The 26992-nt window shown below is 41.0% G+C and overlaps 1 protein-coding gene across 1 annotated transcript; it reads left to right on the forward strand.

Moving 5' to 3' along the window:
• Positions 1-3461: 3461 nt before the first annotated feature.
• DNTTIP2 (deoxynucleotidyltransferase terminal interacting protein 2) lies at positions 3462-17013 on the forward strand. Its single transcript, XM_061411148.1, has 7 exons — positions 3462-3546; positions 4409-6036; positions 7335-7473; positions 10024-10119; positions 11195-11359; positions 12565-12674; positions 14397-17013. Exons 1-7 carry the CDS (start codon positions 3475-3477, stop codon positions 14488-14490), a joined length of 2304 nt encoding a protein of 767 aa, XP_061267132.1. The 5' UTR covers positions 3462-3474; the 3' UTR covers positions 14491-17013.
• The last annotated feature ends 9979 nt before the right edge of the window (positions 17014-26992 follow it).

The following is a 26992-nucleotide window of genomic DNA, read 5'->3' on the forward strand; positions in this document are numbered from 1 at the left end:
TGTTGTCTTCTGCTGCTTTGATCTCCATTACCCACCTTGTTGCTTCACCTTCCTTCCTCTACCCCATCCCATCTCTTCAAATTTAGCATGTCTTCTGTTCTTTCTTACCTACTCCAACTTACATAGATTGATGTTCTCTCAGATCCCCTCCTTTTCTCTCCACTTTAATTCCCCTGCATTTACAGTCTCCTCTCTGCTTCAATTATCAACTTTTCCCTCTTGCCTCAAAGGAAGGAACATTCCTCTGTAGCTCCAGCTCCAGTTTTTAAAAAAATTCCATTCTTTAGCTGGGATTAGGCTCAGCTGCAAAACACAGAAAATCCCAAAAAAACAGTGGTTTAAAGTGAGAGATGTTTCTCTCAGGTGAAACAGCTCTAAAATTAGTCTGTTTAGAATAAGACACTTGCTTCTTGGAAGAAAAGCTATGAGAAACCTAGACAGTATATTAAAAAGCAGAGATATAACTTTGCCAGCATAGGTCTGTATAGTCAAAGCTATGGTTTTTCCAGTAGTCATGAACAAGACCATAAAGTCTGAGCACTGAAGAACTGATGCTTTCAAACTTTGGTGCTGAGACTACTCTTGAGAGTCCCTTGGACAGCAAGGAGATAAACCAGTCCATCCTAAAGGAAATCAGCATATTCATTGGAAGAACTAATGCTGAAGCTGAAACTCCAATACTTTGGCCACATGATGCAAAGAGCTGACTTACTGGAAAAGACCCTGATGCTGGGAAAGACTGAGGGCAGGAGGAGAAGGGGGTGACAGGATGAGACGGTTGGGTGGCATCACTGGATGTGAGTTTGTGCAAACTGGGAGACAGTAGTGAAGGGAGAAGGCAATGGCACCCCACTCCAGTACTCTTGCCTGGAAAATCCCATGGACAGAGGAGCCTGGTAGGCTGCAGTCCATGGGGTCGCTAAGAGTTGGACACGACTAAGCGACTTCACTTTGACTTTTCACTTTCATGCATTGGAGAAGGAAATGGCAACCCACTCCAGTGTTCTTGCCTGGAGAATCCCAGGGACGGGGAGCCTGGTGGGCTGCCGTCTATGGGGTTGCACAGAGTCGGACACGACTGAAGTGACTTGGCAGCAGCAGCAGTGAAAGGGAAGCCTGGCGTGCTCCAATTCATGGGGTCACAAAGAGTTGGACACGACTGAGTGACTGCAACAACTGATACGGCAGTTCCCCAATTTGTCAGAAACGTTTTTGTCACTGCTCTGCGATCCTTAAACCATGGCTCTCCTCTTCATGGCACAAGATTGCTGCTTGAAAACCAGAGAACATGACTCTCCAGGGAGTGGAATGAAGTTAAAGGCAAGGAGAACCTCCTCTTTTAAGAGGTCTCTAGAGAACTACCCCGGAGAAGGCAGTGGCACCCCACTCTAGTACTCTTGCCTAGAAACTCCCATCGATGCAGGAACCTGTTAGGCTGCTGTCCATGGGGTCGTGAAGAGTCGGACATGACTGAGCAACTTCACTTTCACTTTTCACTTCCATGCATTGGAGAAGGAAATGGCAGCCCACTCCAGTGTTCTTGCCTGGAGAATCCCAGGGACGGGGGAGCCTGGTGGGCTGCCGTCTATGGGGTCGCGCAGAGTCGGACAGGATTGAAGCCATGCAGCAGCAGCAGCAGAGAACTACCCAACACTTAATGATCTGTAATTAGCTCAAACAGCCGTATCTGTCTGCAAATAAAACTGTGAGAGGAGTTATTTAGCTGAGGGCAGTGTGCCCACTGAAAATTCTGTACTTCGTGACTTTAAGGCAAAAAAAAAAAAAATTAGTTTTCTGTTATAAAGTAGGAGAGAAAAGATAACAATGAGGCGCGCGTTCTCATCGCCAACATCTGTTTACGTCTTCATCCATTGCCCTCAAATATATTCTAGCTCTTCTCTCTCCATTCTGAAGGAAAAATCAAAAAGCTTTTCCTGGTTCTGGTCATTCTCTTTCTTTCACTGAAAAAAAAAATCTTTAAAAAAAAATCTCCTTTGCAATTTAACATTCTTCTATTCTGCTTATTCCCCATCCCTACTCACCATCTCACCTTTAAATTATATAGCTTCCTTCCTAACTAGTCGAGTTCCTGGGCATTTAGCAGACACATCTTTTACCCTAACTAGGGCTTTTATTTTATTTGACTTCACACGTAATACCAGAGTGTGTTGGGGGCGGGGGAATGTTTTTGTTTTTTTAAGGTGTTGGGAAGGGGGAGCCTGGTGGGCTGCCGTCTCTGGGGTCGCACAGAGTCGGACGCGACTGAAGCGACTTAGGAGCAGGAGTAGGAGGAGCGATAAATAATGCAAACGTCTCCTTTGGCCATAACCATGGCTACATTAAGTCTTTTGCTGAACAAACGAGAGGATAGATGTAGTGGGCACATGATGCTATTTTCGAATCCATTCGGGTGTAATGGGGACAAGGGCCCTAGATCATTGCGGGAAGGTCTCTCCCTGCACCAGCCTGGGCTGTCTTCTACCGCACTGTGAGTGAATGCAAGTGAGTGAAGTCGCTCAGTCGTGTCCGACTCTTTGCGACCCCACGGAGTGTAGCCTACCAGGCTCCTCCGTCCATGGGATTTTCCAGGCAAGAGTACTGGAGTGGGGTGCCATTTCCTTCTCCAGGAGATCTTCCCGACCCAGGGATTGAACCCAGGTCTCCCGCATTCTCAGACGGTAGACGCTTCACCGTCTGAGCCACCAGCGAAGCCCCGCACTGTTGCTGCTGCTAAGTCACTTCAGTCGTGTCCAACTCTGTGCGACCCCCATAGATGGCAGCCCACCAGGCTCCCCCGTCCCTGGGATTCTCCAGGCAAGAACACTGGAGTGGGTTGCCATTTCCTTCTAAAATGCATGAAAGTGAAAGTGATCTCTCAGTCGCGTCCGTCTCTTAGTAACCCCATTGACTGCAGCTCCCAGGCTCCTCCATCCATGGGAGTCCCGCACTGTACTGAACTCTAAAACCGAGCCCTTCGGAATCCCGGCTCGGATTGCCTTGACCTAGGTCCGTTGGAGAAGACTCTTGAGTACCTTGGACTGCAAGGAGATCAGCCCTGGGATTTCTTTGGAAGGACTGATGCTAAAGCTGAAACTCCAGTACTTTGGCCACCTCATGCGAAGAGTTGACTCACTGGAAAAGACTGATGCTGGGAGGGATTGGGGGCAGGAGGAGAAGGGGACGACAGAGGATGAGATGGCTGGATGGCATCACTGACTCGATGGACGTGAGTCTGAGTGAACTCCGGGAGTTGGTGATGGACAGGGAGGCCTGGCGTGCTGCGACTCATGGGGTCGCAAAGAGTCGGACACGACTGAGTGTCTGAACTGACTGAACTGAGGTCTGAGTGGCCGAGGCGGCACGAGATTCTCTTGAGTTCCGAGATTCTCGCGGGAAACGCGAGTGAGGCGCATCTCTGACGTACTTCCGGGTCGCGGGACCAGAGGGAGGCTGTGGGAGCCACACGCCGGGAAGATGGTGGTTACTAGGTCTGCGCGGCCTCAGGCCGGGAACGAAGCCACGTCAGTTGAAAGCTTGCGGCAGAAGGTAGGAAAACTCGAAAGTCTCCCTCATTTCTTCTAACTGCTTCGCAGAGCAGTGCTGAGAAAGGTGGGCGGTGCAGGGGTCCAGTGGAGCCTTGGGGAAGGAACGGCAGAAAAGCCAGGACTGGCGGCGCGCTTCTGCATACCAGGCTCCTCTCTAAGCCTGTAGCTTCTAAAGACCACATTGGGATCTTTTAAGGTAATGTTTGGCAGGTAATAGATTAGGTAACTTGATTTGCGTAGTTCAGCTCCGTAATGCAGATGTACTGCTCGCTTTTTAACCTTACTGCTAACGGAGGATTAATTTCGGCCGCCAATCGTGGATTGGAGAAGGCACCGTTTTCACGTGGGAAGACTGACTGTGCCTCGACAGCACTTCCTTCTGGAGGGGGGAGGACCGCGGTGACGTCACCTCGTAATTCAGTGGTGCTAATTGTCTACTGCCTCTGATGCTGCGATGAAGCGATGGGAGTATTAGTCCACGTAGATATGAAAAGTAATTTCATTGGCGTGTTTTCCTGAACACATCGTTGGTTTCTTTGTTCTTTTCCTGAATGTGTGTCGGAATGTAGGTCCACCAAGCATTTGTGACCTTGCATAAGGAAGATTTTTATTTGCAGTTATTTGTTTCCTGAAGTCAGGACTGAGGTGACGCTAGTGAGGCAGGACCTACAAATGCGAAGTCAGATCCAGTATCTAGCTATTGATTCTTTTAATTGTGGGTGGTGATGGTAGTTATTGTTTTACATTAATTTTGTTTACTGAGTTTTTCCAGTGCCCCCTTAAAATTTGCTTTTGAAGGGAGTGCCTCATTCACTTTGCCCTTGTCCCAGCCCTACCTAAATTACAGTGTAATTGGCTTACAGAATTCTGCTGTCACAAGACTTCAAGTGAACCCAAAAGGCAGGAAGGGGTCTTCACCTGATAACCCAAATACTACTGAATCACAGACCACTCCGGAACGAAGTCCAGCTCCTAAAACCAGGAAGAGTGGAACTACAGGCTCATTACCAGAAATGAACAAACCTGCGACGGATGGCGAGATCTCTGAAGCAGAGTCAGATTGTTCTTCTGTGCCTGAGGTCCAGGATCCTGTGTTCAGAGTAACTAGGAGAAGACAGATCTTAGTTGCAGGCACCCCAGTTTCTAGTGTAAGGAAAAGGCTGAAAATAACTCGGGTAAGTGAGTCTCATACTGAAGAAGAAGTCTCTGAAGCAGACTCACATGTTTCAGGTATTTCTAGAATTATGCCTCCCACAGAAATAACAACCAGAAGAAGTAAGGCTAAATCCCAAAGAGAGCCAAAGCAAGAATCCCATGTGGAAGTTATTTCTGATGCTGACTCATCATGCTCAGACATTTCATTTTCTGGAATTGCAACTAGGAGAACAACAAGGAGTATGCAAAGGAAATTACAGGCACAAACTGAGGAGAATAATACTAAGATTGTACTGGAAAATGAGAAGGAAATCATACATACACCTGTGAATTTAGAGGATTCAGTTAACAGACGAACTTCTTGTTTACTAGCAAGATCACTTTCTCAGATAAATAAGCCAAATTTCTCTAATAATGAAATTTATAATGACCCTGATGATTCCTTCTTTGGAATTTCAGGAAAAAAACTAGCAGTGAAAAAAACCCGAAATTTTACCATAAGAGAGGAAAAGCAGGACAGTATTTCACCTCTCAAAGAAATAACAAAGCAGAATTGTAAAAGTTTAGATGAAGAAGCCAAAAAAATAATAGATGGGGGAAAAGAAGGTAATGAGAAGAACTCTCAGTTGAATCTTTCTGAATTTCAGGATACTGGCCTTCAGCAGTTAGTTTCTCAAAGGCATTCAACCCCTGAAAGTGATAAAACCACATCAGAGTTTTCAACTCTGAACCATGAGGCTGTGATGAAATCGTTAGCTCAGACATTTGCAGTTGTGGAAATGGACAGATGGAATGAAGAGAGAAAGAATGCCATAAAAACAAGTGACTGCGCAGAACCTGGTGACGGTAGTTATAGTGATAGTGATGAAGAGTGCACAGTTATAGGTGTTAGTGAAGACATGAGCAAAGAAAAGGAGGTAGATTCTGAGAGTGATACCAAACCAAGTAATCTTGAGTTCAACACAACTCAGGATAAAGATGATTCTGTTTTGTTAGTTCTCAGCAGTGATGAAAGCCAGTCTGAACACAGTGAGAATGAAGAGGACACCGTGTGTTTTGTTGAAAATAATGGTAACAAAGAGTCCCTAAATGGAGACTCAGAAAATCTGTCACATGACAATGCATTGTTTGTGATTGACACTACTCCTGGGTTGAGTGCTGATAAAAATTTTTACTTGGATGAAGAAGACAAGGCAGGTGAGGTTGCCACTGAGGAGGAGGAGGAGGAGGAGGAAGAAGAGGAAGAAAGTGAAGAAGAACTATCAGACCATGACAGAAATAAAGATAATGAGTTTAGTGATGAAGACAACTTGCTAAGTAACACAAAATCTAAACTGTAAGTTTTATCTTTTATTTTTTTAAAGTAAGCTTTTGATACGTGCTTCAAGTGGCAATAATTTACCATAGAAATATTACAAAGCATAGGAACTGAAAAAAAGTACTGCTTTGGGTTCTTTATCTGTCAGGATTTCCCTTGTTTATGTGGGTGCCTTTGTTAGTCATATTTTTCCCACTGGTGAGAGCTAAAAGTATTCCGTTTGATGGTATATTAAAAATGATCTGTTAAGATTTTCTTGCATGATTATTAAGAGCAACATACAAAAGGGAAGGAAGGTAACTTGGCTTTTTTATGCATGTTGATTGTAGAGAAATTGAAAAATAGAGGAAAACTGAGAAAAATAGTAACCTATAATCCCATGTACTGCCATTAAAAAGCAGTCTTTGGAGGCGGTTTCTTTAGTTTTTCTGTTTTCCAAATTTGTTTTTCCCAGGCACAGGCCTTTGGTGGCAGTCTGTCCACTGAAAATACAGGTATCCTTGGAAGGAACTGTACGTTAACAGATGCCCAGTCTTCACTGTAAACCAGTGGAATCTCCGAGACTAGTCTCAGGTGTACTGATTTTTTAGGAGCCACACCCTTTCCCCAGGATAACTGTAACATACACTCAGGGTTGAGAATCACTGCCAAGGCACTGTAATTGAATAGAGATTGTTTATGGGAACTTTAAACTGCTCAGTTTATATGAATAATTAGGGAAGAAACTAAGTCCAAGTGTTTATATAAGTGTACTTATAAAAAAGACTTTAGTAATTACATAAATACGGCAGAAGCCGAAGCCAACTGCTGAAGATTCTGATTTAGTGGATCTAGGGTATGACAGTTACATTTTTTTTAAGCTCTGGTGGAAAATACAGATGCTCACTGTTGTTTAAAACTCACTGATTTAGAGACACTACTAAATGTCCTTAAATACTCAGGAAAAAATTCCAAGTTTGGATAACTTAGAAGTAAAGAGAAAAAGGCCCTGTCTCATTGGCTTTTGAGATGGAAAAATATGGACATTTATTAATTTACTACCTACATATGAAGTTGAGCTAAATGCCAGATGTATTTCCTTTTTTCTGTAACTCTTTCCTTGTAAAATACGTGTATGAAGTCTGTTGACATATAATATGGCCTTATTCCTCTTTTAAGAAAATTTGGGGAATAAATTTGGATGTGCTCTCAAAAGGCTTAATTCATTATTTATCCTATAATTTCTTCTAAATGAAAAGTCTCAGTTTGCATTTTGAATTGCTAAATGATCTAAAGATTATTTCTTAATCACTTAAAAGTGATCATTTCTCTTTCAGTCTGAAGTTGATGAGCAGCAGCATAGATACTGGACTGAATATTAAGGAGCTGGGTGGTTTGTATATTAATTTCAATGCAGACAAGGTACAGTTGAACAAGAGAACCCTAACACAGATGAAAGAGAAAAGGAAAGATGAGGTAAGCTGAACAGAACTCACCAGTCACTTCTAGAGATGATTAGTCCTTGGTAAGAGACTAGTTTTCCTGCAGTGAAACCACATTAGCCTACTGTGCTCCTTTTTTCTTTTATCATAAAATCCCAGCCAAAGGTGGTATTTGAAAACTAATGTAGGGTCAGTGTTCTTCTTCTGGCAAGCACCAGTTATGATCCCAGAGTTTTTTCGTTTTTTCTTGCTATATTTTTCGTTCCTCACTGCTTTGGACTCTGTTAAAAATCTGAAAGCTGTGAGTACCCATTAACCCCACCGGGAAAAAGCACATGTGCTCATAGACATTAAATTGTATATATATTTTTAGAAGGAAATTACACGTTAGGTAACCTTACACAAGCCTTCAGTTTCTGCTGCCACCTTGAATGGCTTCCTCCTAAATCTGTAGTATTTCCTAGTCTTGCAGCCTACACAGGTCTTTAAACTCAGGTGCCTATTCTTTGTTCATTCAGATGCATTCAGGCACTTGACTTCACTAATAGCCCTTCTCTTCTTCCTTGCCTGAACCAGCTTCTCCTCTTGTATTATTTATCCTGGTTAATAACACCAAAATCTATTTCTCTTTTGTAATCAGTAACTAAGCTTAAAGGACAGTGCTCTTATATACTTTCTATTAATATTCCGCTCCCTCCTTTCCACCCCACTGTCACTGACTAGTGACATCTGTTTTACTTTTTGTCTAGACCACTGCATTGGCCTCCTCTTCTTCAAGCCGTCCTCAATGGTCTTGCTAGATTTCTCATTCTAAAAACACAAAATACCATCTGACCATGATACTCTCCTGTTTAAGTCCTTGAGTGGTTCCCCAGAGCCTTTCAAGGTGCCTCTGTTCCATCTGGCTCTGTCTGCCTGCTGTGTTCTTAGCACTGGAAAAAACAGGATTTCTCAACCTTAGCAAAGCTGACATTTGGGCCGGATAATTATTTGTTGTGGGAAGATGTCGTGTGTGTTGTAGAATGTTTAGCAGCATCCCAGCCTCTACCCCATAGGTGCCAATAGCATCCATCTCTACCAGTTCATGCCCCCCACCTCAGAATGTCTTCAGACATTGCCAGTTGCTCTCAGTTGAGAACCACTCTAAACCCTACTATAGTACTTGATACACAACCAGCTCTTAATAACCTATAAAATAAATGTCATGCATTCTTCTCTGACTGATAGGAAAGTCTAGACCACTACTGTGCTACCCAGCAACTTCTAGTCGTAAATTTGAATTGAGGATTTAATAATTGCAAATGTTATTGACCAAGTTAACATTTGCTACGTTCCTGTGAACTGTTTTGCGGGCTAACAGTTTTGTGAACTGTCTTTAGTTCTTGTTCTAGGGAAATGACTAATGAGTCTGAGGTTCCTTTTAGTCACATACACAGTATTAAGACAGTTTTTAATTACCCTAGGCAAGTAATCAAAAAATGCAGAAGACATTTAGGAAAAGATAACAGATTTGACTACATAAAGTTTTTAAACTTAGGCAATTAAAAACATCTAAACAAAGGTAAGTAAAAGGCCATGGATTTAATACCACTAAGATACAGAATATAATTCTTCAAATTAATAACACAACCTTGTATAAAAATAAAAAAGAACACCGCCCGCCCCCCCCCACCCCGACCCCAAACAGATGCAGGCGTTCCACAGAAGAAGACTTATACACAGCTAAAAAAAAAACACAAAAGGATGATCAGCAGCAAATGGAAACATTCATGAGGTACCACTGACAAAACACAGAGATAATCACCAGTGTTAGCTATGTTAAAAAAAAAAAAAAAGGTACTGATTACCTTCTGGTAGGAGTTTGTACTACTTGGATTCAAGGCAATTTAGTGGTACCTATCAAAATTTAAACGACACGTTTTGGAATCTGTTTTACAGAAATAATCACAAGTATTCAGAGATGATGTTTATAATATTTAATGGAAAAAAATTTAATAGAGACAAACTAAATATCAAGAAAAATTGTGCATAACAGCTATGAATGAAGTTGATCTTCGTATGAATTGACATTGAAAGAACATCTTTGATATGTTGTTGAGTTGCAAAAAGCAGATTTGCTTGATGGTATGATTTAATTGGTGTACCATTAAAAGCATGTGTTGTTTAATCAAAATCTATACTGCTGTTCTTATCAGAAGTCTAGCTGGTCTCAGATCACATAAAGCTGTTTTGTCAACATCAAAAGAACTTAGGCTAGTCAGGTGTTTTTTTGTTTGTTTTTTCAGGAAGTTCCAGAACACTATAGCATTGTTTCTGTTGTCTTTGTTTTCCAATTGGTTGGTGCGGGTGGCTGGTTGCAAACCAATGAAATGCGAGTGGACACATTAATGTATGTCTGGTGTGTGCAAATTCAAATTAGAAAAAGAAATTTGAATGAATATTAATTTTAAAGATACCCTAAAATAACCCTTCAGTTAAAGAAGGTTAATGTATCTGGAGTCATCAGTGTGGGAGATGTTTCCTTTTTAAGGCAAAAATGTTGACATTTTGACATTATTTTAAAACCAGTTTAATATATTTGTAGCTTCTGCAGAAAACTGTCATTACTCCTGAATTTGAAAAAAACTACTGTGTCCCACCATATAGTGAATCAAAATATAAACTTCAGAAAAAACGCAGAGTAAGTACAGTGATTCTTACTTAGAGCATTTAATGTGTTTGACTATATATATATATATTCATCTTGTCTAACATGGTTGTACAATTAAAATATATGTTTCCAAAGAAAATTATCACAGGTAATTAAGAGCCCATAAAATATGGTTTCATAAACACATTTCATGTAAATTTTCACGAAGTGAAAGTGCAGCGATTGGTGCACTTGGATACAGCTCTTTTTTCCCTTCATTAAAAACAGTGGCAGCCAGCATACGTGGTCACTGTCCACACCATACTGTGTCGTGGCTTATAGGTACTGGTCACAGAAGGCTGGGAACTCTGTTGCTGGCTCTTGAAGTAATGTCACCAGCTAAAAACACCAGCCTATTTAGTCTGCCAAATGAGAGCAAGGAATTTCTTGAGTAAAAAACAGGGGACTACTTCCATTTCAACTAGTAAGCATAAAGAAATTATGGATGGTACACAAGGAAATTTGAGGATGGTGCTCCAGTAATGTCACTGATATGACCAGAGCACCCTGGCAGGTGGTAAACACTAATATTTGCTGATGAACAAAACAATGAAATGGAGCAAATAACTTGCTGTAAATTTTCCAAAAAACAGAAAGATTTTGAATTTTAGAAATAATACAAATTCTGGGCATGTTGGAGAGAGTAACTTTTAAGAGACAACTGGGTGACTGAATAAAAATGTTAAATGTTTATAGAAAGGCTCCAGATGTAAGAATGTTTTTATACTTTACCTCTTGTAGGATATCTCAGACAATAAAACATCGACATTGTCGGCTATTCTCCCAACAAGTCAGCAGTTCTTACTGAGATACAAAATTAATTTTAAGGAGCCGTCATTTATGACACTGATAGTGCTGTGTCTAACGTATCGAGAGAAATGGATTTTTGTCATTTAATTCATTTTATGAAAGGTGTATCTGGAGACTAACATATACATTCCTGTTAAGTAACCTTACTTGGTTTTAATTCATGAAATTTTCTTCATAATATTGAAATGAGGTGTAGTTATACACTACTTATTAAAAATGAGAATTTTCTAATTGTTTTTGAAATTTTGAATTTCAGCAAGAGCGACAAAAAACAGCAGGTGATGGATGGTTTGGTATGAAAGCGCCAGAACTGACAGATGAACTGAAAAATGATCTCAAAGCACTGAAGATGAGAGCTAGCATGGACCCAAAAAGGTTTTACAAGAAAAATGATAGAGATGGCTTCCCTAAGTACTTCCAGGTATAAAGCAAACAGAGTAATGGTAGTGATGTTGTGAGGATTTTAGTCTGGAAAACACTACAGTGACTTGTTTCCTCTTAAATGTGTATTTACAGTGTATATCTGCTTGAACCATATAATGGCCAGAACCCAGTTCAGATAGCCATCAGCCTGTAATGGCTTTCCTCATCAAAATACAGTGTTCCAAATGGTAACTAGGTTTCCAGATGAGCTCTGTGAATGTGGAACCTGTAAGATGGGTGTACCGTGTATTAATGATACACCTCAGTGGTATCAAGATATTCAGTAATACCACCAGTGATTCTTTATAACCTGTAGGATAGAATCTCTATCCTATGATGTAGCCCTTTACAATCTGCACCCACACCAGTTCACTAATCCTTATTTTGGTCACATAGCCCTCTAAGCTCCAACACACTCAGCTGCTCAGTCTTCTCGGGATATGCACTGGCTGGCCTAGTCATTCTCACTTTAGTGTTTGGCTCTGCTATGTCTGCTTGGTGAAATTTTACCCATACAAGTCCAAGCGAAAATGTCATCCTTGTGAATTTGGTAGAATTGGCCACTTTGTTTTCAGAGAATCTAGAGTGTTTTGTTCAAGATAATACTAGGTTATGCTTTCATTTTTAGCCGTGTCTCTTTGGATCTTCTATAAAACTGGCCACTCACTAGCAGGGACCAGATACTCTTTGTTTCCCTAACCCTGGCCCAGTTCCTGGCACATAGCAAACATTGTATATTTTACTTGGTTGAATGTATGAACAAATGCCAAGTGTTCAGTAAGAAGGTTCTAAGCTGGCAGCATTTATGATAACCTAGGAGATCTAACAGGTATATAGTAGAATGTGTGTATCAATCTTGTTAAATTGGAAAACTAAAAAGGTGTTATTTTTATCTGTCCCATTTTTCTTCTGTTTAGACTATTCATCAAGAATTTACAGTCTAGCACTTACATAGAAGGAATTTTAGTTTTACTCAAAAATTTTAATGAAGAAATGTCACTAGTAGGACCCAGTGCAGGTTGAATAAGTGATTTTTTTTTAAGAAATGGCAAAACTAACTTTAATACTGGAAAATATAAGCTGTGTTTTCCATTCCTTTCTATAAATAAACTTTGTTAGAGCTCCCCTGAGATAAGACGACAGCTTGACTTTCAGGTATTGCATGACTTATTTCAATCACTTATTTCAATCATTCATTCATAGATTGGAACCATTGTTGACAATCCTGCTGACTTCTACCATTCACGAGTTCCCAAGAAACAAAGGAAGAGAACTATTGTGGAGGAACTGCTGGCTGATTCTGAGTTCAGAAGGTAAAGGAATTTATGTTTCACTTTATAATATATGTTTTCCTTTAGATTGTGCAAAAACTTTAAATTCAAGATGATTTTTAAATGCTTTAGCACAGTTTCTCAACAGAACTATTAGGTATATTGGGTGGGATAATTCTTAGGGAGGACTTTACACTGTAGGATCTTTAACAGCATCCCTGGTGTCTGCCCATTAGATGGTGGTAGCGCACTCCTCTCCGTCCCAATTCATGACACTCAAAAATGTCTTCAAACGTTTTCAGATGTTCCCTGGCGTGCAAAAGCATTCTCGATTCAGAACCACTGCTTTAGAAGGAAATGAGACTAACTAGAGGAGGAACCCACAAAGGAGACCAGGAAAGAAGTCAGGGAGGCAGGAAGAAAACCAGGAGAGCAGTGTCATAGAAGTCAAGGAAAGAAAGTGTTACAGGCAGGTAGAAAAGCCAGAGGGAGTGGTTAACAGGAATAAATGCTGCTGAGAATGCAAGTGAGCTAAGAACTAAGATCTTCCTCTGAATTTACTACGTGGACGTCACAGTAACCTTGTCAGGAGTTTTTAGGGGAGTGGTGGGGAGGAAACTAGACTGGACGGTACTTGAGAGTGAACTGAAGAAATAAGAGATGTTGTGAGCAAGACAAAAGAGGCACAGCTAGTGAATGGAGCTGGATTTTTTTCCCCCTGAGATGGGGGCAGTTAAGTATGTTTAAATGTTCTTGAAGCAGGTATGTGTATAGCATAGATTTAAAAGCATGCCTCATATAGAAACTTCTGCTGAACTTCCAGACTGGTTTAATAGCAAAAGTGAAAATATTTATCAGGGATTTTTAAAATTATTTTAATATATAGGCATGGAAAACAAATTTAATTCAAGTGTTATATAAACTTTTTCATGATTCTAGGTAATGGTGAAACTTTTAGAAATAAGCAAGGCTCTTTTCTCACTTATTTCTCTCTCCCTGGAAATCTCATCCCCACAAAGTGGTATTAATCTGTATACTGTTGACTTTCAAATGTATGTATAGCCTGGATCTCTCCTGAGTCCAGAGCCACATAACCTGCTGCTGCCTCAGGAACATCTAATGAATATCTCATAAGCCCCTCTGAGAGCTAACTTGGGGTCTCCTGACTTCGTCCTTCCAATACATTCTAGTCCTCTCCCAGTGTCCTGTTTCTCATGACTGAATGGCATTGCCCTCCATCCCTTAGGGCAAGTCCTTAACGCCACCTTCTCCCTTCAGTCCCATGTTCAAACTGTCAGATTTCCTCCCATTTTCCTATCTCTTAAGCTTGTCTCTTTCTATCCCACAGAGGTGTCGAGTACAAGGTGATTGAGTCTTTGCTTACTTCATATATTGACCTACATTTTGTAATCGTGATAGCAGTCTCAGAAATTACAGCATGGGTCTCTAGTGGTTCAAAGTTTGCGAAAGCCTGCCTCTACCATGGCCACTTTTTTCTCACTAGACTACAAGCTCTGAGGGCAGGGACTATGGCTGGCTAGTTCACTGCTCTGTCTCCAGCTCCTAGTATGGCTTCTTATTCATGATGGAACTTGGTACAGATGTGATGGATAGTGAAAATGCAAAAAAAAAAAAAAAATTTAGAAGCACTTGCCCATCACCCCCACCCGCCTCTGCCCCCCAAACACCACCAAAAAGTTACATTAACTTCTAATGTCTGGTATGTCATACTTTAGAACTTAAAGGTTTGGTTTTTCTTTTTAGATATAACCGAAGGAAGTACTCAGAGATAATGGCTGAAAAGGCAGCAAATGCAGCAGGAAAGAAGTTTCGAAAGAAGAAGAAGTTCCGTAATTAAGATTCACCGAGCAAATCACAAAATTGTACATCTCCTCTTTATTTATTTACTAATTTAAAAATTAGCATGACTGTCACATAAAGTAATATAGACTGGCCCTATTGGGGGGGTTCTCGTTAAAATTTGATTTGAGAGAGATCAGTCACATGCCACCCGGAATAAAAATAGGTGTGTCTACAAAAGATCCACTCATGTTTAGACCCTTTGAGGAGGGTAAAAAGGAAAAGAACCTCAATCAATATATTTAGAAAATATAAAGTTTGCTAACATTCAAAAAATTTAAAGTATTTTCAAAGCTACATAAGCAATACTGTAATTATTATGTAGAGGTGTACATAGGGAGATGATGCCCTGTGTCAGTTGCACATTCAAATCCAGAAAACTGGTAAAGCTGGGATACAGAGATCTTGTTGCAAGTGTAAAAGTCATAGTTGAAATCAAAGAAATGTTGTAAGTGTTGGAGCGTGTGTATGTTAATATATGACCAAAGAACTAAATGAAGCTATGAAAAGGACTTAAAAGATAGACTACTTGGAAAGTTTGGGTTAAAGGTAGAAGCAGGAGAGCTATTTTCTTTCCTTAGCAACTGAAACAGGAGGTAAGATAGATTTTTATCCATATTCAGGGTTGTGTTCCATTGAATAGTATTCAAATAATTTTAACTTGGCCAGGAGGTAAAGTCTCCAGTGGCAGAAATATGCATCCTTGCTAAGCAACTCATGACACCCAAGGAACACCAGTCATTTCTATTCATGCTTCTTGGTGGCTTATTGCTTCCTTTATGTCGTTATTCACAGGACCTCTGTTTTCTGCCAAACTGCTTTCTTGGGATTTCAGTAAATAAGCAGCTTCCTATTTTGTGTTTACTGCTTAGCATCACAAGCAGCCTAGTAATAAAACTAAATGACATTTATAGGCAGAGTGAGGGAAGCATCTGTTCTCTTTTATAGTAAAGCTTTTATTTCAAGAGTATTAAGTTTTACGTTAAGGACCTGCTATGAGAGAATTAACTATCAAATCAAGAAGCATTTACCCCATACACATTCTTCCAGAAGGAGACATTCTTAGCGGAACGTTTCTTCAACTCATGCTGCTGGGGTGTTGGAACACTCAAAACTGGTGGCCCTTTTGTATTGTGTTTCTCTGTGCAACTGAGAATTTACCCAGTTTTTTCTCAGGCTGAAGGGGATGGGTCAACTTTTTATCTGTCTGTAACCTGCGTGCTGGTTTCTGACTCATGAAGCTAGAATAGGTTGAATTATCTGGTATTCAAAACTGCAGTTATGACAGATATTTCGGACACTGTAGTGCATTTACAGGGAACACAAAATTGGAAATCTCCAATCCTTCCCACACAGGGCAGCATTTGAGCTTTCTAGATTGGGAAGCAGTGATAAGGAGAACTAAACCTAGGTGCCAGCCTCACTAACCCATGTCAGAGGTGCTCACAAAATGTATTCTGAAGATAGCTGACCCTTGAACAAAGGGGTGAGGGGCTCTGAGCCCCAAGCAGCTGAAAGTCAAAAACTTAAAGTAGGTCCTCTATATCCACGGTTCTTCATCTGAGAACCAACTGGTCAACTCCTGCAGAACATGTAGTACGTTAGTATGGATTTACTGGAAAACCTATGTATAAGTGGACCCACCCAGTTCAAACCTGTGTTGTTCAGGGGTCCACTGGATTTACTTAGTTAAATTGTAACATGCTCTTTTTTTGTCTCCATTGATTCTTTAGTTTTTTTTTTAAAGTTTATACTTTATTCAGATTTTCTTAGTTTTTTACCTAATAATCTTTTTTTTCCAGGATATTGCAGTCTTTTTTTTTTTGGCTGCACTGCAAATTATACAGAATCTTAGCTGCCTGACCAGGTTTTGAACCTGCACCCCCTGCAGTGGGAGCATGGAGTCTTTACCATTGGACCCCCAGGGAAGTCCCTTTATTTATGTATCTTTTTAAGTCACATAAATAACTTGGAACAAAGTAAAGAGTTAACAAATGTAAAATACCTTATTCAGTGAAATACTGAAATAAACTGAAATACTTCAACTGAAAGTCAATTTAAGTCACCTTTATTAACATTTTCTTTAAGGGATTAAAACTGGTAAGATCCATAGCTGTATCTCAGATATGATCTTCACAAGTTAAAATCTTCAAAACAGAGTATAGAAGTATATCTAGGTAAAGATGAGAAGGAAGTTTCTTAGTGCCCTCAGGCTTCTACAAAAATCTATGTTTGAATAATGGATGTATTTATCTTGTGTTTTTTTAAGCAAAACAACCATTGAGAAACAGGTTTAGTGACTTTGGCTTATGTCAACTAAACTCAGTTCACTTACTGGAGCTATTTGAAGGCTAATGACTATCAGAAGTACTATGACTTCTCAACTCAAAAGCATTATAAAGTGTACCAAATGCTGATACAGTGTAATGAAAGAAGAGCCTTCAGAATACCTTAAGGAGCTCCTGAAAGATCCCTGAAATGCTTTTAAGACAACTTATTAAAAACATAGTCTGCAATGCTAGTTTTGATTGTTTTGTTTTTGGTTTCTTTTGGCGGGGGGGATTGTTTTTCCTAAAGTAAGGAAATTAGGGAAAGGAAAACGAAGATGGAAGAAATTAGAAAACTAGCAGTTGATGAAGGCAGGTTCTCAGCTTCCTAGAATCTTAACACAAAAATCCGCTCTGTTCAGTGTTCTGCCATGAGATTAAAAACAACTGCTTTAGAGAAAACCATTATACCTATTTTTTAAGACCCGAGGAAATGTCTCATGGGTTCCCTAACAAGGCTGTCAGACTACAAGCCATGCTTGGCTGTTCAGAGAATAAATAGCAGGCTTTTAAAAGGAAGAAAGCCTGTACAGAAACATTTAATGAAACTTTGAGCAACTGGGATAAATTCAAGGGGTTGCATTCTAAATATAGCAAATATAAGAAAAACTCTTGAAAAAATTTTCAGTACCATCTCTGGAATGTGTGCAGGTGCTCATTCAGTTCAGTCTCTCAATGACAACTACTGTTTAGAATAACCAACTACATCTTACTGAAAGCATGCAGTTAGGATTAACAAAATGATTACAAACTCCCCAAAGCATCTGACTAGAATGTAAAATTCAGGTCTCCTTGTTTAAAAGTGAAGATGGAATGCATTCAAATTATAATTTATTTCCCTGAAGCAGGGTCAGTAGCATGACTTGCCTTAAGCAGATCGGTGTTTTATCAGAGTTGGAATGTTTCAAACTATGAAATGCAGGTTTAGCTAACTATGGAGGTGGTTCTGAAATGTAAAGTTACCAATAAACACTGAACACCAGCTGCGAGAAAGGGGAAGCTTATAGGTTCAGGTGATAGGTGTTCATTCGTTATCACTGTGTAACAAATTGCCCCAAGACTCAGTGATTCAAAACAGCCACTGTTTTACTCAGTCTCATGATTCAGCCAGCCAGGGCTGGGCTAGATGGCTTGTACTCCACATGGTATCAGGTGAGGTCATTCAGCTGGCGGCTGAGCAGATCTAGAAGGCCTAACACATTCTTGAAATTTATCTTCAGTTTAATGGTAGTACAGCATAGAAGGGCTTCACCAGTGGCTCTGCAGTAAAGAACCCGCCTCCAGCCTGCAGGAGACACATGAGGGTAACAGGCAGGAATGCCAGGGGTCTCCAAACGAAGAAAATAGCCTGCAAGTGTCAGACATGTTTATCTCTCTCAAGCGGCAAATTTAAAAGTAGGTTTCTCTTAAAAGACTGTGTTGCCATAATGACACCTGGTTTCACCTGAAGTTAACTATTGTCAAACCTAGAGATAACCAATATATTTCTCTTATGGAAATGTTTGTCTTAAGCTATGCTAATGTACTATGCATTTACCCCAAACTCTGTCTTCAAGTCAGTTCCGCCTCTTGGCTCAGAACCTACTTGACAAACCGGTATGTTATACTCAGATATTGTTCCCCTAATTTATGTAAATGAAACTATTTGTATGGTGATCTGCCCTTCTTCAAGTTAATCATTTTATGGCCCAAGATGAACCATTTGGTGCCAAGATTATCCCAAAATGCATCTTATGGGTGAGGGGCCTGGTGCCATTCTGAGTCTTAAGACATTCCTTTCTTTTATTAATAGACTGCTAGTGACTAGATAACATCCAGCTGAAGACTAGCAGGGGGTACTCTTTCTGCCCCCTTCTGATGCCTATGTCAGAAGCTATCTCCTTTATACTTTAATAAAACTATTACACAAAAACTCTGAGCGATCAAGCCTCATCTCTGGCCCCGGGTTGAATTCTTCTCCTCCGGGGGCCAAGAATCCCAGCGTCTTTGCATGATTCAACAACAACCTTTCACACATGGGTTCGATCTCTGGGTCAAAAGATCCCCTGGAGTAAGAAATGGCAACCCACTCCAATATTCTTGCCTAGAGAATCCCATGAATGGAGGAGCCTGGTGGGCTATAGTCCATGGGGTCACAAAAGAGTGGAACACGACTTAGCGACTAAACAACGGCATAGAAATTGGCTAGAACACCAAAACATGACCCACACCTTTTGTGTGGCGCTGCACAGTATTTAGGATGTCCTGCTCTTCTCCATCTGCCTCCTTCCTAGTTAATCCTCCTAAGGGAAGAGGAGTTGCTAACCAGATTGAGGAGAGCCCAAGATACCCATTACGCTGTACTTTCACAAATAAACAGGGCTGATGTATTAACAGGTCAGAAACCACCTGCAGTTGGTCTCTCTTGCCCTGTTAGGGGGCAGGCCTATCATTCTCTCTTCCAATGAAGTGGGAAATAGAGTTTGGGCTTTCCTCAGCCAGGCTTTCTCTATGAAAGGTAGGGGATGACAGGGGCCTAAGTCATTCAATCGCAGCTTAACTGAGAAGTCTGCAGTCATGGTGCTCTTCTAAAGCTATTACATGAGTGGTATACTTTGTTTTCCATTGATTCATCTTCCTTTTGGTTACAACCTGGGCAGAATTGCAAAGCAGAAGTTGGTATGGTTCAGGTGCCAAAATCTTGACCTCAGATCCCATGCAATGTACTCAAATTCTGAGGTCTTGTTCATTAAGGGAAGAAAAGTGAAATATGAAAACTATAATTAGATTTAGGTCAATTACCATATGAACTTTAGCTCCCCAAAACAGTGAGGATGATTACAAATGACTGAGAGGTCTTCCTCAACCTTTTTCAGTGGCAGGAGAGAAATATGTGCATGCAGTCATCTATATGAAGAAATGTTTATATGAAGTTTTGTTCAGTCCCTCCCTCCTACATCCACTCCTCCACCCCCGTAACTCAGGGAAGTTCACAGGAGTAATGTACTGAGAGCAAAAACAAGGCACACACTATAGTTAATAAGATTTTTCTATATGTTAAGGTTTTATCAGGGAAACCTATTTTTTTCCCTTAAATGTATGTGTATACATTTTTATGTGTACACAAATCAAACTGGCTGGATCTGAAGCAGAGCTAGGAGAACAAGTCTCGGCTTAATTCTGTAATGTAAAGCTCACCCAAACTTGGGCTGATGGAGCTGTTACATCTGCCCTTCCAGCCAAGTCTGCCACTTAACGTGCTTCAACTGTCCGCTGCCCCCACCTGCCGGGGGGGGGGGGTGCGGGTGGATGTCCAGGTGAGGGGAAGAGAGCACACAACCGGCCCGGTGCCTCTCCTCGAGCTTCGGAGACTGCTGAATCATGACTCAACCCTGTCATGTTTTACCTGACTGTAGTCCTTTAAGGTGACTCTTGGTTTTTCCTTTAGTGAAAATCATTATCCTGATCTGTCCAAAGGCAACTGAACCAAGACAAGCCTGTGGTTTCTCAGGCTCGGTCTCATCAATTCTAGTCACCCTATTTCCACTCCACTTCAGTCAGTCACCATAATGGACTTCAGACTCGCTGCTTGAAACTGTTCAGTGGTCAAGATTCTGGACTTTGACTATCTCAGTCTGTTCTGTTAGCCTTCCCTCCAGTTCGCTCTAACCCAACCTTGACTGCACTTTGAAATTACCTGAGGTGGCTCCAAACTCCTGTAGACTCCAAAGATGCCTGATCTCAAGTATTTCACCCTCCCAGTCCTCCACCCCCATCAGGATACATTTTCCTCCCTAATCAACCTGGATCCATTGGTGAGACGTTTCTTTATCTCTTTACTCTTTTTTTTTTTTTTCCTGTTACTTGGACCTGCCACTCCCAGCCAAGGAAATACCCACTGTTCCTTCTGTGACCTAATCCATCAAGAGAAACCATTCCTCCACACATCCAGCTGTTGTATTCAATAGCTTTTATCTTTGTCTTCATCTCTTCTGGCCAGGAAATGTGATTTGACATTACTGACCCTTCCTTCTTGAAGCTCCAGCCTCTCTTGGCGCCTGCAGCAAAATAAACTTTCTGCTTCTCCTATCTCTCTACTCTTTTTCTCTTCACTGGGTTTCTTACTCTGCCCACTGCTTGCTAGTCTTCCATAATGCCTGCCCTCTTCTTCCTCTGTTCTGTCTAACTTGAATGTCTTGTTCTCCCTCTCCTGCTTTGCTCTCACTTCTCTGCAGAAAACACCAAAGTCTCCATCCTTACATCTCTTTTTTAAAAATAATTTTTGGTTGCACTTAGTTTTGTTGCTGCATATGCGTTTTCTCTAGTTGGGGGGAGCAGGCTTGTCAATGTGGCTTCTTTTGTTGTGGAGCACAGGCTCTAGGTGCGCACTTCAGTAATTGCAGCACGCGAGCTCAGTAGCTGTGGCTCGTGGACCCTTCAGCACACAGGCTTCAGTAATTGTGGTGCATGGGCTTAGCTGCTCACAGCATGTGGAATCTTCCTGAACCAGGGATCGAATCCATGTCTCCTGCATCAACAGGCAGATTCTTATTCAGTACACCACCAGGGAGGGCCATCCACCCTTACATCTCTACACCTCTGCTCCAGATGCAAATTTCCTATTAACTCTATAACATGCCCATCCATGTTATTGTGATGTCCTCTCTAACTCAACATATCCAGAACCAGACACATCATCTTTCTGAGATAAATGCTTAGCGCCATACCTGGCACATGACAGGTACTCAAAGGGAAGCTACTATTTCCCTGTTCTCCATCTTCCCCATTGGGGAAGTCTTCCTAAAATGGTTTGAACGTCTTTCTGCTTTTTTACGTTCTATGTCCTACCTCTGCCTAACAAAACATGAGGCAACCCCTACATTCAAGACTCCATAAAAGGACACCACCACAGGCTTATGTTCATCACTCCCCTGCTTTTGCTCCGAACTGCCTTTTTGCTGGTCATCTGCCTGTTTCTCTCACTGCTCTGCTCTGGACTTCAAGAAATGATATTTCCCAGATGCCAAATTGACTTTCCAGTGAGACACTGACCTGAGAGGAGGACAGAAGAAGGGAAGAGGGTATTTCTCTCCCTCTCTGGCTTGGGTTGGGTTGCAGCTCTGCCATTTCCCAGCTCCCACCAGGCAATCCCCCACCACTTAGGATTCTGGGAATACCACCTCCTCCCATGTCCCACTGGCACTAGGAGTAAATAGGAGGTTTCCTACTGTTGGAATTTCTGGGTTACCTACACTTTGATCACCTATGTGACAGTTCCCCATACTACATTTCCTAAAGTGATGTGTCTTTCTGCCTGGACCCAACTGACAGATTTCAGCCAAACCAAACTAGCTGATATTGAATATTAAGTTACTCAACATATACCATGTTCTATGCATGCTAGCTACTGTGCTGGATACAGTAAGCTTTCACCTTTTATTTCTGTTCATATGGTTAACTCCACCTAGAGTATTCTCCTTGCCTCCAACCCACCTATCAAAATACTACTAACCTTTCAAACCCATTCAGAAACCAGTATTTTGAGCATCTTCTCTGTGCAAGGCAATAGGCCAGGGGCTCAGGGTGCCCAGGAAAGGAATAAGACCATCCCAGGCATCAATGAGCTGATGCTCTACATTTCTTCATAAAATATTTTTTGTTTTTTCCCCACCAATACCTGCACCCTTGGAATTCCCATTTGACTCTGCTTATTTTTACTTTGTTTTTAATAAACACTATAGCACTTACTATATGAGAAACGCTGGGCTGGAAGAAGCACAAGCTGGAATCAAGATTGCCGGGAGAAATATCAAAAACCTCAGATATGCAGATGACACCACCCTTATGGCAGAAAGTGAAGAACTAAAAAGCCTCTTGATGAAAGTGAAAGTGGAGAGTGAAAAAGTTGGCTTAAAGCTTAACATTCAGAAAACTAACATCATGGCATCGGGTCCCATCACTTCATGGGAAATAGATGGGGAAACAGTGGAAACAGTGTCAGACTTTATTTTTCTGGGCTCCAAAATCACTGCAGATGGTGACTGCAGCCATGAAATTAAAAGACGCTTACTCCTTGGAAGGAAAGTTATGACCAACCTAGATAGCACATTGAAAAACAGAGACATTACTTTGCCAACAAAGGTCCGTCTAGTCAAGGCTATGGTTTTTCCATTGGTCATGTATGGATGTGAGAGTTGGATGTTGAAGAAAGCTGAGCGCCAAAGAATTGATGCTTTTGAACTGTGGTGTTGGAGAAGACTCTTGAGAGTCCCTTGGACTGCAAGGAGATCCAACCAGTCCATTCTGAAGGAGATCAGCCCTCGGATTTCTTTGGAAGGAATGATGCTAAAGCTGAAACTCCAGTACTTTGGCCACCTCATGTCAAGAGTTGACTCATTGGAAAAGACTCTGATGCTGGGAGGGATTGGGGGCAGGAGGAGAAGGGGACGACAGAGGATGAGATGGCTGGATGGCATCACGGACTCGATGGACGTGAGTCTGAGTGAACTCTGGGAGTTGGTGATGGACAGGGAGGCCTGGCGTGCTACGATTCACGGGGTCGCAAAGAGTCGGACACGACTGAGCGACTGAACTGACTGATAGCACTTACTAAGTGCCAGGCACTTTCTAAGGACTTACAACTTATTTTATGTAACCATTATGTATGTATGTACGTATGTATGAAACGTACATATATAACAATTTAGGTAAACTTTAGGTAAACCTAGGAGATAAGCCCTACTATTATTCTCATCATTTTATTAATGAAGAAACTGAGGCACAGAGAAACTAAGTAACCTGCCTAAAGTCACAGAGCTAATATGTATAATTCTGTTCCACTTTCATTTTAGCTATGCACTATAGCTAGGGCATACCTATTTCAGCATCACCAGCAGAAACTGCTGGATTTTTTCCCCTTTCTTTTACAGTTAACAGAACATATGATTTTTAGCTGGGAATGGTCCCACCTTTCCATGGGATGTGAATGAACGTGGTTTATGCAACTCCTGGGAGGTGTCCTCAAAGAAAGGAGAGCTTGAAATTAGGCTCTGTCCCTTTACCTTCTCCCCACTAACTAGTATGCTGACCTGATGGCAGGGGCAGCAGCAATCATCTTGGACCATGAGGTGGAAGTTGCATTTTGAAGATGGAAGAATAAGGAGCCTGGGTCTCCTGATCAAGTAGCTGCCATAGAGGGTGGATGAAGTTGTAAAATGTTTTTTTTAATTTTTTGATACAGAAAGCCTCAGATCAAGAGGAAGCTGGAATGAAACCTCCCAGAGCCTCTGGTCTTTTAAGGTCTGTACTGGCTCTGTGTAGCATTAAGACAGGAATGTCTCCACCTTTGGGGCAGAGCGCCCACTTTGTCAATACCTTCCTGAATTCTGAGTGTGTGACACAGGGCAGTGAAAGAGGGCACGAAGGAAACAGGTCCTCAAACATGGAAATCTAAAATTTTCCCTTCTCCATCTTCATGCTTTAAGCTCTGCCCTCTTCCTGCTTGCCTTAGAAGAGCAAACACTCTTCCATCATGCTTAAGCTAATCCTTTCACCTTAACCCCATAATATTTTTGCACCTCAATTTTCTCATCTGTAAAATGGGGAGATTTTGTACTTTTTAGGGTTGAGGGATAATTAAATGGCAAGGGTTAAATAAAGTTGCTATCATGAAGCAGGTGTTTAGAAAAATGTGAGATGTCTTCCTTTTCCTCTTGACTCGGTCCTCAAGAGGAAACTTACTCCATCAGTTTTTGGAGATAATGCTTCTTCCTGGATTTCTTCCTATTAATACCTCCCTGGCTACTCTTTTTGTTCTCTCTGAAGAACTCATTCTTTGACTATCCTTCAACTGTCTATGCTCTGGGTTTTTGTCTTTAATCCTCATCTCTCCATACACCATCTACACTCCCCCGCATGACCTCACATGGTCCAGAGCTTCAAGTGCCATCTGTAGGTGAATGAATTTTAAATCTCAGCCTAGATCAGCCTCCTGAGCTCTAGACCTTCTCTTTCTTCCCTCTTTCCCTAAATACCTACTTTCCTTTTGGTCCTTTCATTCAGTAAGTATTTACTGAGAGCTTGCTATGTACTCGGCATTGCATATCAACTGCCACTGTACATCTTCTCCAGGATATTCCACAGAGACCTCAGGAAATCTGAACTTGACCGACTTCTCTGTCTCCTTCATGACTGTTTCAGCATCCACCCATAGTCCCTAGTTAGAAATGGGAGTATTTTTTCTGACTGCTCCTGCTCCTCTATATATCACTTAATTCATCAAGTCCCATCAATTTGGCTTCCTTTAATATCTCTCAATTTGTATACTTATCCCTCTCTCCAGACCACCTCCCTAGTTCCAGCCCTCATTATTTTCTTACCTATATGACCTCAACAGCCCTGAACTAGTCATCCAGCCTCTCATCTTGTGCTGTTCCAGCTTGGGATCCATAATTCAGAGGGCTGACACAGAACACACATCTGAACACACATCCAAACCCACAGCTAATATCCTCACTGATGAAAAGCTGAAAGCATTCCCTCTAAGATGAAGAACAAGACAAGGATGCCCACTCTTGCCACTTTTATTCAACATACTAATAGTTTTGGACATCCTAGATACAGCTATCAGAGAAGCAAAGGAAATAAAAGGAATCCAAATTGGAAAGGAAGGACTAATACTGTCACTGTTTGCAGGTGACATGATGCTATACACAGAAAACCCTAAAGGTGCCACAAGAAAACTACCAGAGCTCATCAATGAATCAGTACAGTTGCAAGATACACAATTAATATAGAAACCTGTTCCGTTTCTATACACTAACAACAAAATAGCAGAAAGAGAAATTAAGGAGACAATCCCATTTACCATCACACCAAAAATAATAAAATACCTAGCAATAAACTTACCAAAGGAGGCAAAAACCAGTACTCTAAAAACTATAGACGTAGATGAAAGAAAGAGATGAAAAAATGTTCTTGTTCTTGGACTGGAAGAATCAACATTGTTAAAGTGGCTCTATAACCCAAGGCAACCTACAGATTCAATGTGATCCCTATCAAATTACCAAAGGCATTTTTCACAGATCTGGAACAAAAAATTTGAAATTTCTAGGAAACACAAAAGACCCCTAATAGCCAAAACAATCTTGAGAAAGAACAGAGCTGGAGGACTCAGGCTCCTTGACCTGAGACTATACTTCAAAGCTGCAGTAATCAAAACAGTATGATACTGGCACAAAAACAGACACACAGATCAATGAAACAGAACAGAAAGCCCAGAAGTAAATTCACTCACTTATGGTCAAAATTAATCTACAACAAAGGAAGCAAGAATATTCAGTGAAGAAAAGACAGTCTCTTCAATACGTGGTGCTGGGAACACTAGGCAGCTACCTGTAAAAGAATGAAATTAGAACATCTTGAACACCATATAAAAAACTCAAAATGGATTAAAGACCTAAATGTAAGTCCAGATACCATAAAACTCCTAGAGGAAAAGATAGGACACTTTTTGACATAAATTACAGTAGTATGTTTTTGGAGCTGTCTCCTAGAGTAATGAAAATAAAAGTAAAAATAAACAAATGGGGCCTAATTAAACTTAAAAGCTTTTGCAAAGCAAAGGAAATCATAAAAGGACAACCTACAGAGTATAAAAAATATTTGCAAACAGTATTACCAAGAGATTAATTTCCAAAATATACAAACAACTCGTATAGCTTAAGAAGATCAAAAAAAACAACCCAATCAATATATGGGCAGAAGACCTAAACAGACATTTCTTCAAAGAGGACATACAGATGGCCAACAGTCACATGAAAAGATGCTCAATGTGGTTAACTATTAGTGAAAAGGAAATCAAAACTACAGTGAGGTATCGCCTCACACCAGTAAAAATGGCCATCATTTAAAAGTCTACAAATAATAAATGTTGGAGAGTGTGTGCAGAAAAAGGAATTCTCCTACACAACGAGGGAATGTAAATTTATGTAGCCACTGTGGAGACCACTAAAGAGGTTCCTTAAAAACTAAAAATAGAGTTGTCATATGATCCAGCAACCCCACTCCTGGGCATATATCTGAAGAAAACTCTAACTTGAATTAACATACATGCATCCGAATGTTCACTGCAGTGCTGTTCAGAATAGCCAAGACATGGAAGCAACCTAAGTGTCCATTGACAGACGAATGGAT

The sequence above is a fragment of the Bos javanicus genome, chromosome 3 (genome assembly GCF_032452875.1).
Source record: "Bos javanicus breed banteng chromosome 3, ARS-OSU_banteng_1.0, whole genome shotgun sequence".
NCBI lineage: Eukaryota > Metazoa > Chordata > Mammalia > Artiodactyla > Bovidae > Bos > Bos javanicus.